The sequence below is a fragment of the Chanos chanos genome, chromosome 3 (assembly GCF_902362185.1).
Source record: "Chanos chanos chromosome 3, fChaCha1.1, whole genome shotgun sequence".
Classification (NCBI taxonomy): Eukaryota; Metazoa; Chordata; class Actinopteri; order Gonorynchiformes; family Chanidae; genus Chanos; species Chanos chanos.
In genome coordinates this window covers 5,490,001-5,508,517 of record NC_044497.1, presented here as the reverse complement: position 1 = coordinate 5,508,517, position 18,517 = coordinate 5,490,001, and the positions used below count along the sequence as shown (strand labels likewise).

Genomic DNA, 18,517 nt, shown 5'->3' with positions numbered 1-18,517 from the left:
GAGGACAATTACGACATCCTAAAATACCAAGAATCCACTTTATTGCCTGATCACACGAATCTCCACTCTGAACAAACCCAAAAATCTACCCACTCAAATTCCAGTTCAGAGACATCTACAATAACAAAGGGGATTTCTTTCTCTCTCTCTTTCTCTCTCTGTCTGTCTCTCTCTTTTTTTTTTTAACACTGTGTTTTTCACACGTTGCTATCCTATTTTCAGCATTTTGTCTCATTTCGATTTTTTTTTTTTTTTCGCGTCTTTGTGGAGTTGAAGGTCACAGGTTCTGTGGCTTTTCCACTCCACGTCCGCACTGTCGCAGGTGTTTCGCTCAACATGCTAGCCCATAGTTCTGACGCCTTCATCACAGCGTTCACACAGGAGGCTCTTGGCAGCTCATGTGCGTTCCCCAACAGGGACCGGCAGAGCGCCTGAGTCACCCAAAGACCTGTTGGAAGGTTCTACAAAGACACAGCCCCGAGGTCGGGAGGGGTCCAAGCTCACTCTAACAAAACCCGTATCTGATTCTAGTGACGAGCGACAGATAACGCTGAGAGCCAAAGGCTGGATATATTTCACTGTTACAACGGCAGTGAGCGAACGGTCGAACTAAGATTATCGGTTTTCTGAGGGTGCCAGAGCACCTGTCAGAAAGTTAGACTCCGCATAAGGTCTGTCAGCTCTTCAGTGAGGTAGCAAAAAGCTCTCACGCTATCTTGACACATTACAATAAGCAGGATTATGATCAAGTCCAGTGCAGGAATGGATGGAAGATGGGCTATGGAACAACACCACTCCTCTCCCTCTCTCTCTCCCCCTCTCTCTCTCTCGCTCTCTTTCTGTCTGTCTCTCTCTCTTTCTCTCGCTGTCTCTCTCTGACTGTCTCTTCCTGTCTGTCTCTCTCCCTCCCTCCCTCTCCCTCCTTCTCTTTCTCTTTCTCTCTCTCTCTCTTTCACTCTCTGTACCACACACTGACTATCCACAAAGAGTCAATCACTGATGTGCCATCACAAAGCTTAACAGTACATGATTACATCAGACATGGAACAGTCAAAAAACCTCTGCATTAAAAGACCCAGGCATTTATAATGTCCTGAAATAGATTTCACTGCCTTACTGAATGAACTTCAAAAGTTCACAATACCTGAACATAGGCATAATGGACCCAAAAATGGGAAGGGAGAGTGGAAGAAAAAAGAGAGAGAGAGAGAGAGAGAGAGAGAGAAAAAGAGAGAGAAAGAGAGAGAGAGAGAGAAAGAGAGAGAGAGAGACAGAGAGAGAGAGAGAGAAAGAAAGAGAGAGAGAGAAAAAGAGAGAGAGAGAGACAGAGAGAGAGAGAGAGGGCGGGGGAGAGAGAGAGAGAGAATTTACGCATTCCAGCCAAGCTATAGCAATTCTGACAGTACTAGAAGCAACTGAATGTCCACTGGAGACAGTGCACTACAACCTCATCCCGCTAAGTGTAAAAAATACAGAGTAGATGTTTAAAACCAGTGATTGTTTAAAGCGTGTGTAATTACAACACGAGAGAGTGGAATATTCCTACTTCTTTCTCTGGGACACAGACAACCTTTACTACGAACCAGTATGACCTTAAATAGTACCAATGTTAATTAAAAAAGAACATTTTTAATTGGACCTCTTCTCAGGTAGGTATATTAGCTCTGCACCTCAATGAGTTAGTACAGCGAGAATGGAGTTAGTCTGTTCCACTGAGAGGTAAGTGTGTGCGCACATGTGTGTGTGTGTGTGTGTGTGTGTGTGTGTGTGTGTGTGTGTGTGTGTGTGGTCTACTCAACAGAACCAGAAAATGATAGAGGCTAATTGAGCCTCTTCTGCTTCAAATCAAGCGGTGAGGTATGAAGGTGGAGAGGGGCTTAATCCGTGACCATCTCTGATTTGATTTCCCCCCATTGCCTGGAGGCTCCTCCTCATCAGGAGGTTTCAATACATGCTATGGGAGTCTTGGAGCAGACGTTTCTCTGATGTTTCCAACTGCTAATGGGCATATGTGGAGTCTTGCCAATCAGTATCAGTGCAGTCCTATCCGACAACACCCTTTTCTGTCACTTTAAATCACTAGCACTATTTGATTGTTGTTGTTGGTTTTTTTGGGTTTTTTTTTGTCTTTTTCCATTTGTCGATCAGCGTTTGACTTCAAACACGTGCGCAAGGCACCCCACTGAAGTGTGTAATCTGGGATTGGCTGGAATTAACCTAATTAAAGAGATAGCCTGGGGGAATACCACTGCTCCCCATCTGAGGGAGTAATAAGCAGCGTCTACGTTATAAAAATCATCTTTCCATCACACTTGTTTTAGAAAGAGAATGATTAATGGCAGGATGCTGTTACCTTCGGAAGCTTAAATGAGAGTTGGACGGGCTGCTGTCTGGCGTGAAAATACTGAAAAATAAATCAAATTAACGCCGCCGGGTTCTGACGGCTAGTTATCCGCTTCTGTTCTGGTAAGATGTTTCAAAAAATCCTTTGAAGTATGCTTTGAAGCTAGCAGTCACTCATTCACTCATTCACTCATTCATTCATTCACTCATTCATTCATTTGTTTGTTTGTTTGTTTGTTTGCTTTAGTCCTCTGTCGTTTCTTCAGTCCGTCCATCCCCCATACAGACCATTGTGCAGCTAACTGGGAATATCTTCCCAAAATCCTTTTTTTCGGTGGTTTACAGGTATTACATGAAAGATTTAAATTACATTTCATTTGTCCTTGAAAAGTAACTATAAAAAAAAAAAAAAATCCAGGCATCAGCCCCAGGTTTCTCCACTTTATACCAGAATCAGGTTAGCTACGTGGCAGCTACATCGATCCATCCATCCAACAATCCGTCCATCCATCCATCCATCCGTCCATCCATCCGTCCGTCCGTCCATCCGTCCGTCCGTCCGTCCGTCCGTCCGTCCGTCCATCCATTCATTCATCAATCCATCCATCCATCCGTCCATCCGTCCATCCATTCATCTATCCATTCATCCATCCATCTAGCCATTCATCCAGCCAGCCATCCATCCATCCATCCAGAATGCTCTTTGCTGTGTGGCCTTACCTGAAGATGCATAAGATGGCTATGGCAGTGACAAGAGAGACGAGAGAGACACTATGCCCGATGGTATAGCCGATCTTGATCGAGCGGAAAAATTTGTCCTATGGGGTAAACAAGAAAACAGCAACATAAACTGAACACGTCTCATTTCCAATGGAACATTCCACACTTTGACATGACGGCATTACTCGGATCATACAGTTTATTAGAGTTAGACTGTAATATATGAATCCACATACACAAATACAGTAGATCTAATCTCTGGGTTTCCTAAAGCAAGAGCATGTTTTTTTTTTTCATATGGAAGTAGCCACAGATGGATCTGAGAAAGGTCAGAGCGAGTTTCTTTTTCTGCTGAAACAGCATGGTCGAGTGATGGTCCCAAAACTGAGCGCGCTCTCTCTCTCTCTCTCTCCCTCCCTATCTATATATACGTGTGTGTGTGTGTGTGTGTGCATGTGTGTGTGTGTATTACTGTAAATCCTCAAATAAAAACCGGGTCTCAAATTATAGCCCAGGGCGCTGCCTGTTTGGGTAAATAAAGGCTGGTAGACCAGGTACAAAAAAAACAACAACAAAAAAAAAAACATAAATGACAGAAAGGCTCAGATGGTAAATTCATCATATTTCCACAGCATTATTTACATTAATACAGCAACATACAGTAATTATGCTCACCGCTCTGTTGCTATTGGTTTAACTTGTTAACAGAAATACCATATGTGGACTATGTGCGTTAATGGCCCATTATTAGTATTCAGGGACATCACTGCCAAAAGTCTCTCCCTCCTATTTTCCATGTGTTATTTCGTTATTTCTATGAGTTATTTCATATAACAGCCTATCTTAACGGTACTTGGAAAAAGTCACGCAAGGGAAAAAATGTCTGATTTTAGATGGTGTAGTTACGGTAGGGAAATGTCAGCAGGTGAGCTGGAAACAGAGGAACAAATTTTATCTTTAATCATGTCAGATATACCTGACAGATATATCTGACATGCTCTTTATTTTTCCCAATAATTAAAATGTTTGTTACCATGATACAGTATGTTACTGTTTGAGAATGTGTGGACCAATACATTTCTATGTGATATCGAAGCTTGATTGTTCTGTGTGACTTTTTTCCATTAGATATCTCATAGATATTACACTATGTTGTTTTTTATTTGCCTGCTGTTATTATCAGCACCATATCATTATAATCTGACAAAAACTGCCTATAGAAGACCTAATATTTTCATTCTTTAAATAGGGTACAGTATAGGCTATATTCGAGTATTAGGTATATCCATAAATCCTTATAGGATAACTTAGAAATGAAACATTACTACAATATTACAAAATACACTACTAAAAAGAGGACAAATCATAAATAATGGTCTCTCTAATAATAGCCTGTCTCAAATAAAGGCCTGGTTCTTTCTTCAGCTTAGGTAAATAAAGGTCCCGGTCACTATTTGAGAATTTACGGTAGATCAGGAGTTCTAAATTGTGCATATAATGTGCATCTGTTATATTAGAAGATCTCTAATATTCTCAGATGAACAGAGAAAAAATGTGAGCTGTGTTTATGAGCGACTGCAGGAGTTCAGATCAGTACAAGAGTAGCCACCCATCGGTTCAGAGACATTTCAACACTTTCCCAGGCCAATGTCGGTTTATTTATACTATGCATCTACCCTGGCCAGTGTTCTACTGTCCTTGTAGGGACAACACCTAATAAAGCACCTCTTCATGAAGGACAAGAAACCCAGGCCTCATGGGAATTTTGCATACCAGCAGTAAATCTAAAGCAGGGCCGTTTGACACAGACGCTGTCAGCCGTACGAACAAACGCAGGGTCAGAATCAATTCAGCTTGTCGAGTCGAAAATACTTCAATTTACTGTGCTGGCCTTATAGATCGCCACAATAATCACCTGTGACTCAGCACATAAACCATTTCATATTTTCTCAGATTCAGATTCTGAAAAAAGAAAAGAAAAAAAAAAATCTCTCTCAAGGTCTGAGCTTTCAGTGTGAAGAATGGGTTATAGAGCAGTTTCACACCCACACGACGGCATGGAACAATGGCTCCCAACAACCAGCTCTCGAACACACAAATAGACGACTTCTACTGACTCCTGCTATTTTTTTTCTTTTTCGCTTCTGTCATCTACAAACGTTTTTACCCTTCAAAGACAACCCAGGCAATGAAGTCATCCGTTTTCAATGGAAACCTGTGGTTAGAGACAACTGTATAGAGATGAAGCAACGGAAAGTTGAGGAAAAATTCGACTTATCACCGATGCCAGGTGAAAGGAAAACCAATGGGGTGGAGAGAAATTTACAGGTACCAGTCACATCGGTCACCAGTTGGAGTGTTCACAAACATTTAACAAGCGACTAAACCAGCACATGGTTTCGAAAGGCTACATTCGATGAACGTCATACCCCTGTTTCACCAGAAGCTGGTGACGGCCAGTCGGCCAGTTGAGTTTTAAAAAAAAACAACATTTAAAACTGAACATTCACAAGAGGTCAGAGAGCCATAGCATGTCACCTAGCAACCAAAAATAGCAGGGAAAAAAAAGAGAAAAGAACAAACTCCCCCCCGCCCCCCCCCTTTGTAATGTCGTCACCGAGGGTTAAAACCTTGGGGGGAGGTGTCAGGTGTCCGCAGGCTGCAACACCAAATTCCTTTTAAGACCTTCACCTCCCCACGGTCCCTCTAGAGATTCAGCAACCAGGCACGCTAATTAGCCTGCTGCCGCTAACTCACGGATGAAAACACACTGAGAAAGCTTTCACCCGCTCGGTAAGAAAAAAGGACATCTATTTTTTATCCAAGCCTCACTCCGTTCTGGGAAGAATATTTCAACATTTGAAACGACTCCTGAGATCTTGAAAAGATTTATGAGTGCATAGATCGTGCGCAACAACTTCACAAATGTTTACGTTGGACTTTTTCCTGAAGGCTTCACTTCTACCCTTAAGCACGTCAGAATGGAACCAATGAGGGGCTAGCGACCTAATATTTATTTTCAGTTACCCTTTCTCCCGACAGTTTTTGGTTTAAATTTACAGAATGAGCAATGGATGAGGTTTAAATGCTTAAAAAAATCATTATTAAACCAAATCGTATAGTCCAATAACTTAATGCATGGAAGAGGCAAAGTCCTCTCCGTATTTCACAAGTCTAAACATACTTCCCTACGATCTGAGATGATGGGTACGGGCTATCACACTCTCTCTGATTCACTGCTCTTCAAGTCCAAAGACTTTTTTCTAACGGTAACAAATGATGTCTTCAACCCTATAATACGCCAGTCTTTGTTTGATACCTCACTGACAGTCAAGGGCCAGAGAGAGAGAAAGAGACAGGGAGAAAGGAATTCATCATTATTTTATAGAGATTTCTGTTGAAAGCAAAGGTCAAACTTTATCAGCACTACCACTGAAGCTCTCAATAGATATTTCTTCACACTCTCTTTGAGAAAGGTGTGTGTGTGTGTGTGCGTGTGTGTGTGTGTGTGCGTGTGAGTGTGTGTGTGTGTATTTAATGACTTTAATTTATGAAGCCCAAGGAAACCCAACTGGCCAGGTTCCCTTTGGACAGTGTATCAGCCAGTGATTTCTCTTCCTACTCTCTGTTCGACTGCAATCATTAATAGTGTAGCCTGGGTTTGAATTAAGTGAATAGCTCTCTTCTCCAAACATGGAATATCAAACACTGATGTTACTCACTTGGTAGTGAGAAAAGGAACACGGTTGCTGGAGTAACACATCTCAGAGGAAGTGTGAACTGGACTCACTCACCTCGCCTGAGATGACATCACATTGACTGGTAATTGAACATTTCAAACTGGCCACAGCTGAGGGATCATTTAAATAAAATGATATTAAAAAAAAAAAAAAATTGCCTTAGACTCACATCCTCAACTGTGCTGTTGGAATTGTATCCACAATTAACAGCATTGGATAAGGGATTCATCTCCGACCAGCCATCTGCCGTGCAGGTCTTTGAGAGGTTACCTAGGTTACAGAGAGAGAGAGAGAGAGAGAGAGTGAGAGAGAGAAAGAGGGAAAGAAAGAAAGAAAGAAAGAAAGAAAGAAAGAGACAAGGTCATTAATGACAGCAAAAATGAAATTCTCAAATGTGCACCATCTGTAGTCCACCAGAACACGCTTGTACTGACTAGATTTCAATGCTATAACCGACACTCTTACGGAACCCAGGCCAAGAGAGTGGACTTGTCGGAGTGTGTCTGAAATAATTAAAGTAGAATGTTCGACCGGTGCTACGGCCGCTCCACGCTGGGCTTAGTCTGCTTTGTCGCTCCAGCCCCCCTCGCGATGTTTCATCTCCAGCCTCTGTACCTGCGTCGTGAGGCTCGCTCAATGAATTATACTGCCTCTCAGCAGTGGCTGCGGGCCCCACGGCGGAGGTGACTCCGTGCGGGCGAGCGCGTCGGCAGGGAACCGACCTCTCCTGATCCGCACAGCGAATAACAGAGGGGACAGGCATGATGCCACGATTCCATCTGCTACGTCACGATGGGCGACTCGAAAAGGAATGTCCTCTGAGACTGTTCTGCTTTGCGGACACCTCCTAGGAGAATCTGGAGGATGAAAAAAAGGCAGTAGACCTTCTAAAAGAAACGGAGAGACCGGAGCAGAGAGGAGTCTCTCGCCCTCAGTCGCCGACGAAAAAGATCTTTGGTGCGCTCCTGGGTTGTTTGAAATCTCTTATGATGTGAAACCAGGGAACCACAAATACAAATTGTGCGTTTAATCATCTGGCCTTCTAAATTAAGTCAGACTGTGTGATAGTAACCTTGCTGCAATATTGTTCTTTTTTTTTTTAGAATTCATTTTTTTCTCCCTCGAGGAGCTACAGCACGACGATGTCAGTGCACTTTTTCTTTTTTTATTTGCCTTTTTTCTGTCTTTCTGGGTTTTTCTTTTTTTTTTTTTGATTCACCTTTTCTGGGAATATCTTGAGGAGAATTCCCTCAGGTATCAATGTGGTTTTCTCTTCATTAGAGAATGACTCATTCCTACAGCATCAGTAAAGCAGTCTTCATTAGGTTCAAGAACAAAAATTACCCCCCCCCCCCCCCCCCCCCCCCAGAAAAAAACGCCCTAATAAACGCTCTAAGCCAGTGGTTCTCAACTCTGGTCCTGGGGACCCACAAAGACAGTGCAAGACATTGGGCCCCCAGGACTGGAGTTGAGAGAGTCACTGCTCTACGCTACAGGAGAAGATGGAGCAGACCTTATGTAAGCGCGGCGCTTAATGTAGAGACTCAGAAGCACTGGACGAGAAATGGCGTTAATGACTAACGTGAAGTGGAATTGCTTTTAGCCGTGCTTTTGAAAGAAAGCGTAGGTGAATAATGGTGGGGTTTTTTTTTCAGCTTGGTTCTCCGTTGGCTTCTCCTTTGCAGAAACATACCTGCACAGAGACTAGAGGCAGAAATGTGCTCTCTCATTGTTCGCGAGAGCTCCGGGCTTTTTTTTTTTTTTTAATTCTTTTTCATTTTTTTAGAGTTTGAGAGATGAATGGATGTTTTGATAAAATGAATTGCATGCAGCTCTCAGGCTGTGATTCTCTGGGCAAAATGTGGGGATTTATACATCTTAAGCTTAGACCTTCCTAATCTACACAGCCTGAGGTTTCAAAGAGAACCATGAACTTTTTTTGTTGTCTTTTGTTTTTGATTTTTTGGGGGTTTTTTTTTTAATTCGCACAATTACCATTGTCGTTTCCTGCAGTTGTCATGAGCTTCAATCTGCATTCTATACACTGAGGTCTCTTGAAGGTAGCTGCCTAATTTTTTAATTTAATTTTTTTTCCCCCTTAGGGCTGGTTTTCAGCTGCCAGTCATAGCCATTAGCGGTAAATGGCAGCTTCCCTTAACCTTCAGGGAGCGTTTATTTGTGTATAGCTCGATTTGATCTCCTTGGTGAAGCTAATTGGCCGTTGCCGTGCCTGGCTTAAACTCCTGAGTGGCTCTGATAGATGCAGACAGGCAAAGAAAAAAAAAGAAAGAAGGCGTTGAAGTAAACCGTTAAATTACCTGACCAGACCACTCGTTTTAGACTTCACAGCAGTATCTCGGTGGTGTTATCATAATTGGACCTAGTTATTGGTCTCTTTCTCCCCAGGCTCCAGCATATAAAAGTATTTTGAATGTTGCAAAAATACAATTATTCACCCTATCTGAGTTGTAATTTAACAAAAAAAAAAAAAAACCCTCCTCAGAAGGTTTTTGCTCGTTACAGAGCTTTGATGGCACTGGGTGTTTGTTTGTTTGTAGTTACGATAAAAGTGATAAGAAAAAAACAGGAAACTCATTACAATGACTCATTACGAGGTTTTCGTTTGGTTTTGGGGTTTTTTTTTTTTTCCAGTGTGTGTGTACACTGAGGTGTTCACTACCGATTACCTGGCTACTGCACACTAACAAAAAAAAAAAAAAAAAAAGGAAGGAAAAAGAAAAACAGGAAGTGATCGATCATAACAAACCCAGTCTGATCGGCACAAGAGAGCTATTTAAAGGGACACTTAATAAAAAAAACTATCCATTCAATCAAAACACACTTGCGCACACACACACATACAGTCTATCTCTTTTGTGTTTCTCTCTCTCTCTCTGTGTATGTGTGTGTGTTAAATGAGAGGTTGCACATTGAGCAGATTATTGTGTGTGGCGTGTGTAATATTCAGGCCATTGAAGATGTCATTAGTATTTCAAGTGACACAAAGCAATTTTCTTTTTTGAGCCAAAAACAAATGCCATAGCCTAAGGAGCTGATGAGCCAAGCGGAGGATATAATTTAAATATAAAATGGCTTTTTGTTGTTATTTTTGACGTTGTTGTCGTTGTTGTTGTTGTTGTTGTGGTGGTGGTGGGGGAGCTTTTTTGTGTTGTTTTTTTTTTTGTTTTGCTCTGACAGCCATCATCGCCCTCCGAAATCCAATTAACTTTAGACCGTGTCATTCAGCATGTTTGTCGCGTTTTGAACGTTAAACTGTAGTTTGCCTCTGGCTGCAGACTGTACCGTTGTGTCACCGCATGGAAGCTTCAACAGTGTCTGTCTTCAGACCTCACACGCTGATCAATGAAATCTCACGGCGCTTCAATAAAGAGAGACAAAAAAACCCCAAAAACGACAGCCCATCAGCCGGGCCTCACCAGTTAGCCTACGTAACTCAGACGGTTTCACCCGCGTGATTCTCAGAGGGCTGCCGATTTAAAAAAAAAAAAAAGAAAAGAAAAGAAGAAAGAAAAAAATCATATCTGTCTCATCATAAACAGCTTTGTTTGTAAGCGCGAGGTGAATTAGAGGTGACATTTCACCCGCTTTCCCACACGGAGCATCAACAGGTAATCACTGAATGGCATTCTCGAACAGACACGCATATCCTTTGCTCCTATGGTTGGTTATTTTTGTGTTTTAGCTTTTCATTGTGTTACGGTATCGCATTAATGCATTAAATGTTCACACACAACCACCCACAAGCGACGTATCCTCATCCTCGGAAAAAATCATTTTCTGGACATTGTTGTATGTCACAGAAATCCCTCGAAGCATAAAAATCCAGATAATCCCAACCTACTGAACTGTGAACAGTCTTTTTAATCGCATTTAGCGACATAATCTAGCCATTCACATTCAGGGTTAGCAAGCCAATAAAGGCACAACACGTCCACGCGCGTGCTGGAGATGTTTCCTCCCCTGCGATGGGGGATTACGGGGAGTGCAGCTGATGCGGGGAGGTGAGGCCGCGTCCTGGACTCCTCTAAACGTCAGGATGGAAAATGTTTCAAAATGTTGTTTGTTTCGAGAAGACCTGTCAAAGTCAGACCTCCTGGGTATTGCTCCGCACCTGCCTACCCGGCTATCGGACGTGTCGCGTGAGCCGCTAACGTGAGCGAATCAACACTCGACAAAAGAAAACGACTTTTTTTTTGACTGTGCACCCTACCAAAACGGCGTGAAAGGAAGGTGACAGGGTCGTTTTTTTTTGCACCATGTCTGACCCCTTTCTTCACTTTGACCTGCTGTCATAAACACAGTGTAGGAAAAAGTACGCAGGTGGAGCAGGAAATGGATTTTCAGTCGCGTTCTGTCTAATCCAGGAGCTTCAGCACTTGCAGAAGTGTGAGAATTTCCTGGGTTTTTGTTTTTTTTTTTTTTCGCAAATTTTGACATTGATGTGTAACAGTGCTGCTTTATTTCAAGGAAACCACATATTTCACTCACACAACCTCTCAGACTTCATAAACATCCACAGCCTCATGCCTGAGGCCTTCTCACAGATTATATATATATATATAATATACAGGAATGTGAGTAACATCTGTGTTATTACATTGTCCCTCAACAGGTTCCTGTTTTACCTTTCTATATCTAAAGTCTCTTATATCCCTAGGACAATAGGACCATAATTTAATACATTGACAATCGCTACTCAAAGCTAACGATTTAACGGGAAGTGCTAAGGGTGAAGCCTTTGGCAACACAACACAGTCTGCCAAGCAAAGCGCAGGCTAACACAGAGAATCTCACACCAGCTGCTCACAGTAAGAAGATGACACACGTTTCAGATAAGACACGTGATGCAGGCAAACAGCACAACATGAAACAGCCCTGTCCTTCCATCAAATGCCCATATGGTACATCACATACAAGACATACAGCAAACACTTAGAATGAGAGAGGGAGAGACAGAGAGAGAGAGAGAAGGAGAGAGAGAAAGGGAGAGAGAGGAAGAGAGAATGTGGAGAATAAACGTTTAAGAGTGTGTGTGCGTGTGTGTGTGTGTGTGCGTGAGAGAGACAGAGAGAGAGAGAGAGAGAAAGAGAGACTCAGTAAAAGTGTACATGTATGAATGAGACACCAGATGGTGCCTGACTGTATATAAGCACAGTCGAGTGTGATAAACTGTAGCCTAAACTCTGAATAACAGCAAAATGACAAAATCGTCTGTCACTGGAAAGTGCCCTCTTATTATTATGCAAATGCATAGACCATACACAGCCCCGTCAGAGATCTCCATGGGATTTTATGTCAAATAGTCTAAAAATCTTATTACTGTCTCATAAAAACAAAAACACACACACACACACACACACAAACACACACAAAACAGTTTATTATCATTAAATGCGATCATTGAGGGTTTAATGGCTCACTCAGGCCGATTGATTATCCAAGGGAAATTATATTTAATGTCTTTAAAATGACACCTTTCGTTGAAGGAGACACCCAGGCATTGATTCCTGATAGAGCTTAAGCTGGTGCGGTCATTTTCAGAGCGCAGACGGAACTGAGGGTCTACAGTAGCTTCTGGGAAGACTTTGACATTCAGTGGTCTCCAGATGAGCATTCAACACAAAAATTTCCTTAGGAGGTTACGACTGACTATCTGTGTTCCACCGTTTCCTGATGGCAAAATGAAATTTGGGTTTATTGAGCGTGTTGTAAACACATACACACATACACACACACACAAACACACATACACACACGCACACACACACAAAAAGAGTAAGCAATAGCAGCTTTTACACAAAATGTAATTAGTCTGAGTGCAACAGCACAGCTGACTGCAGACTAACTGCCTTTTAATGAGCATTTTTGTCGAGAGAAAGGGAGCGAATGTGTCCGGGCACAGACGGGTCCCAGAGAGCCAAAACTCGACGATTTTCTGTTAACGAGTCAACAATCCACTTTCTGGTAGATTCCAGAGTCTGCTTTTTTTTTTTTTTTTTAAATCCAAATACATAAACACGCGGACATGAAAAGAAAAAAAAAAATGCAACCAATGGCTTTTTAAGTACCTTCCTGACTTTTTACAAGAGCTGCTTTGCCAATACGCCCTTGAGGTCTTAAACGTGTAAAGTAGATCGTATGCAAACCTGATATCTGGGAGTAGACAGCCAATAAGCCCAAAAATCAAAAGATGAATGAGTATACGGCACTCTACATAACCATTCGCTCTGATGACCGGCTTCCATCGACCGACGTTTAATAATAATGTAATTAAGTCGGTAATTGCGATACCCATGTTCATAAATCACAGCCACAGAAACACACGGGAGAGTCTGGCGTCCGACGAGGAAAACGCGGTGAAGTCGAAAAATTCACCCGAAATGCACTCAAGGCTACGCTGACTTACCGTTCCACTGTGGGCCTGCGACTGTGTTTGTCTGTGAATTTCCAACTAATGACTTTTAAAATGTCAAATGGGTAAAAAAAAAAAAGAGAGAGAGAGAGAGAGAGAGAGAGAAAAGTATAGAGCAATAATCTCTTTCTTACCGGTACACATCGTGAATTACCTAGTTGACATGGTTCTAATTTGTTCTCAGAAAAGGAGGCATATCGATATTTAAGATAGGACGAGTCAACTAGACGTTGAGACGGTAGAAAAAGCTACTTTCATTTGATTGGCTCTCTGAGCGATCCGCTCGTAGGATAGCAGCCAATGTTTACTGAAGCAGGGGTTCAACCCGAGGTCAGTTTGCACATACGTAAGCAGATGCAAATGAAACATTGTAATTAAGGCTGGATGACTGGGAGTCCTAATCCTGGGGGGCATCTACATTTATCCTGTTAGACAAATCAATGTCGTTATTATGCCTCATTAATCATTGTTAGATAGCGCTGACTACTCCAGGTGGAGGGGAGAGTAGACAGAGAAACCAAACACCATCGTTTTCATTGGGATCTTCAGCGAAAGGATGGATAAGCATGACTCTACATTATCTGAGTTCTGAGCAAAGAGCTCAGGGTTTTTCTCTTCTTCTTCTTCTTCTTCTTCTCCTTCTTCTTCTTCTCCTTTTTAGGTTCATTCCAGTCTTTTTTTTTTTCTTCTTCGGTTTAATAATGTCACAGTGTTAACCATGAACAAAATCAAAAGGCCAACAGAACACAGATAAGAGCTTTTACTGTTTGCCCTAAATTGGACTTTTCTGTAGACGGTTTCAAAGACGTTATAACTGTGTGCTAAAAATGTTGATCTCTGACACAAATATCCCACTAAGGCTTTAAAAACATTGCACAGTTAACACGAAATCCAACTTTTTCTCTTTTTTGGGGGGGGGGGGGGGCGCTATTTAGAACTGAAATTATGCCAAACAAGAACAGCAAGACCAGCTCTTTAAAAAAGCGGGTCTCCTTGATGTGTCACAGAACTGCCCTGACTCAGAGGAGTAGGCGGAGCCCTGGATCTCCTCCCCTTGCAGGGGGTAGGTGGATAGGTGGGTAGGTGGGTAGGTGGGTGGGGGGGTGGGCGGAATAGGGTTTGTGGTGGTGTTTGATGGATGGTCAGATTGTCTGATCTGAGCCTGTGTTATCTCACACACACGCACGCACACGCACACGCACACGCACCCCCATTGCTTCTCCCAAGCAATCACTCACCATTCACCACCATCCACCAGATCTCCCTTTCATTTCCAAAAATGTCATTCATGTGAAAATGCTCTCTCTCTCGCCCTCAATACCAAATTCATTAAAAAAAAAAAAAAAGCATTCAGAGCAAGGACCGTGACTTTAACCAGGGCCATAGTATTCAAAACAGGGCTCAAAAGAAAAGATCATGTGACTGGAAGGGTTTCAAACAAAATTCCCTAAAAAACATCATTTTGAATTTCTTGTGTACAAAATCAAAAGGACAGATGACAGGGAGACTATGTACTTCAATCGAGTTTTTCATCACTAACTGCAGTACCGTCGCTGACAGGGCTTCTGCTTGCATCACACACACACACACACACACACACACCTTTGATTCTTTCAACTTTCATGGTCTGTAGACACACAAACACACACACACACACAAACATAGGTCCTTCTTTAACCATGAAAAGTCCATATCTTCATCCATTCATTGTTGTTTCTTATGTCATCACAGCTCAGGTGAGGGAGGGCGTCCATCACGCGGCGTTGCACGCCAAAGGCCCGTGGACAAAACAGGGCGTCAACGTGGAGTTTTCACGGCTACTCACCCCATCTTCCAACAGCCCAACCCCCCCCAACCCCCCCCGTCAACCTTCCCTAACCAGAACACCCCTCCACGCACATATGCAGTCCTTATGTAACAGGAAAAGAGGGTTTTTTTTTTGTTTTGTTTTTTGTTTTGTTTTTTAATGAAAACCTCGCATGTGCGCGCATTGATTTGAATTCATGCAATTTCACAAGATGTCAATCACCTTTGCCACTAAAGGATAAACATAAACGCAGTTTAGGTTTATGCCTTCCATCGCATCAGTACATTTATGTCTGTCAAAATCTGATCCGAATCAGATGTGGAACATGCGAACTAAACGGGGAACGTGTTAACAGTGGGGGGAGTGTGTGTGTGTATGCATCAAAGCACTTTGAAGCTCAGCACTGAAGTGGAGAAAGTCCAGCAACTGCTGAAAACATAAGACTCGTACACTAATGAACCGGTGCTGTTCAGTAAACCCCGGTTCCATTAAACATCCCATTAGTCCCCATTTGACCGTGCGCGGTTTACCAGCGAAACGACCTGCCGAAAGAAACGCGGTACATCATTCGTACGCACGTGTTGCTGGTACAAACAAACGAATCGCACGTCGGCGGTCACGCAACTCCCCCCCCCCCCCAAAAAAAAAAAAAAAAAAAGGCCGTTGCCTGGAGAAGGGGAAAAATGTCCGGGTGTTTGGTTAACGTCTCCTCCTGAAGACTGCAGCCCTCCCAAACAAGCTCATGAATGAGCAGAGCAGTTTCTCCAATTATCCGCAGACTTCCAATCTTCGTGCCTTAACAACGGAGGGATTCGCTCCGTCGTGCTTGAACGGAGGACACGCCTGGGGTGGAGGGGTGAGGTGGTCACAGGCGTGTCCTACGATTGTTTTTTGGGAAGGCGGAGAAGGCACGGGGTGTTCTGTCATCAGAGTAACGAGGTGGAACTGAGCTCACATAGAGAGAGAGAGAGAGAGGGGGGGGGGGGAGAGGGAGAGAACGAAAGAGAGAGAGAGAGAGAGAGAGAGAGAGAGGGAGGGAGAGAACGAAAGAGAAAGAGAGAGAGAGAGAGAGAGAAAGAGAGTTTGGTAATGTCACTTCCCCAGACCGTCAACAGGCTTTCACCCCAGCGAGGTCAAACCATTGCCCATTTCTGTCAGTCAAATCAGCCAGGCATCCAAACAACCGAAAGAACAAGAAAGAGAACAAGTAAGAGCTAGAGAGAGCAAAAAAGAGAGAGAGAGACAGAGAGAGGGGGAGACATAGAGAGAGAGAGAGACACAGAGAGAGAGAGAGAAAGAGAGAGAGAGAGACAGACAGAGAGAGAGACAGACAGACAGACAGAGAGAGACCGAGAGAAGACTGAGAAGCAATCATTTTCATTTTTCTTTTGTTGTTTCTATGCCCTCTGGTAAAAAAAAAAAAAAAAAACTAGACCCAAACTTTAGCAGCTTAGCTTTACTGTTCGCAGTGATATGGCTTTTTATCTGAGAAAGAAAAGTATCTATCAGTACGAGCATGGAGCCTTGCATCCTTTCATTAGTTTAGCTTTTCACGTTATCAGTGAGGTGAACTGCACGTCATCGTAAGAAGAGGCGTTCAACGGTAACGGTAAAGTCGGCCGCCGTAAACTGCCATAATCTCCCCGCAGCTCCGTCAGAGAGCTCGGCAGGGGAGCAGAACAGCCTCCACCTGGAGCCTGGGCTGCTGTTTGAAGTGTATTTGAGCGAGAAAAGCGCCGGCGAAAGTCCTTTATCGTTGTGGAGCTCCAGATGGAGAGAGTCTGCAAGAACGGAGGGGTTTTGTTTTTTTTTTTTACGGCTGATCCTGACGGCGCTGACTCCTCAGTTTGGGACAAACTCCTCACTGAGGGAAGACTTGACGCGTGTGCCTAGTTTTTTTTGGGGGTGGGGGGGTGGGGGGGGGCATTTGCATTTCTCTGTCGGCCACGCCACCACCCGCAGTGAACAGCGAGAGAGAGAGCGAGACACACACACACACACAAGACGGGCTTCAGTATAACATTCAGCCTGCCGCAGAGAAAGGATAAAAACACAGCGCAACAAAGCCCCCCATCCCTCTGAAACGTGTCTGACGCACAATGCCATACCAAAGTTCCCCCCCCCCCCCCAAAAATATACGCCTCAAGTCAAACATGAAGTTACTATTCTCTCACCCATGATGTGTACAGGAAGTCACAGCGACGGATAGATTTCTGAGCAACCGGACAAAACGTCTTTTTTTGAGTTATCTTATAATTCCTGTAGGCCTAAAAATGCTTTTTTTTTTTTTTTTTTATCAAACTCACTCTTGCGCAATCACCACTCAGCCGATAAACCATAACAAAACAAGACTTGAAAAGATGTTTCTGAGCCATCTGCTCTGAAATTGTGTAAACATGATGCGATAAGCAGTCTTGAGACTCTCTCTTCACAGCAAAGTGAGGCACTTTCTCATATCAGTGCAAACGCCAGCGTTTTTACCCACTTCTATCAAAACATTTACCCGCTTTTAGACAGAAAAGTACTCTTCAAAAAAGCATCAAAACCCATCGCTTTCTTCCCTTTGACCACAACAGTTAGCGATGCTGTTTCCTGCGGTGGAATTCTTTTTTTTATTGCTCTGAGAGTGTGGCGTGCCTGAACACAGCCCTCCTGTCACACCCGCTAATTTGTCTCCTCACTCAGAAGTGCTAATGGGGGAAGAGCGTCGTGTCCTCCACGCTCTCTGCCTGGTAAATAAGTGTATACATATATTCGAGGACGTTTAGCACGTGAAAAAATGAAAGTGATTGCGTAAAAGGTCCAGGAGCTAGGCCCCCCCCCCCCCCCCACCCCCCCACCCCCCCCCACCCCCCACTATCTCCTTTGCATGTCCAAACCTGTCAGAAATGAGCACTGCAAAAAAAAAACAACCCCAAAAAAAAAGAAAACAGAACGCATCATTGGTGATAGCGTCTGCCAATCCTACGACAAAAATTCACTTGTTAAAATATTCCACAAATTATACCGTCTTGTCCGAGACTCCAGCTGATTACGGCTGATTTGCAACTAATCCCCAGACAACTATTTACAAACCGCTCTAACACAACCACAACTCACTAATGAACCTATTAACGGTCATTCATAATTTACAGATCAGACACCCAGACTACGGATGGTCTTGTCTTTGTTGCCATGGAAGTAGTGTGTTGTTGTGAGCCTGAGAGGAGAGATGATCTTTGCTGTGTGAAAATCCAGAGAAATGTGATGCAACGGTGAAAGTTATAAAGCCTGTGTTTGTTCTCTTTAGAGACTGTTACCCGGTTGTGTCCAGCAGAAATTGCGTTTCGAATCTTTTTCTTTTGTTCATCTCCACAAAACCAAAAAAAAAGAGAGACAGAGAGAGAGAGAGAGAGAGAGAGAGAGAGAGAGACGCAAAGAATAACCACAAGCTGACAGGAACCAAACAAATTCTGAACAAAAGAAAATGATACG

General features: G+C 43.2%; 1 protein-coding gene across 1 annotated transcript in view; it reads right to left on the bottom strand.

The window, feature by feature from the left end:
• vipr1b (vasoactive intestinal peptide receptor 1b) overlaps window positions 1-18,517 on the bottom strand; it is a 49,675-nt gene that overhangs the window by 12,626 nt on the left and 18,532 nt on the right. Inside the window, exons 4-6 of the mRNA XM_030769609.1 lie at window positions 7,688-7,690; window positions 6,973-7,073; window positions 3,064-3,161 (exon numbers count right to left, since the gene is read on the bottom strand). Of these exons, the coding sequence (XP_030625469.1) occupies window positions 3,064-3,161; window positions 6,973-7,073; window positions 7,688-7,690 (202 nt within the window). The remainder of the gene's footprint in view (window positions 1-3,063; window positions 3,162-6,972; window positions 7,074-7,687; window positions 7,691-18,517) is intronic.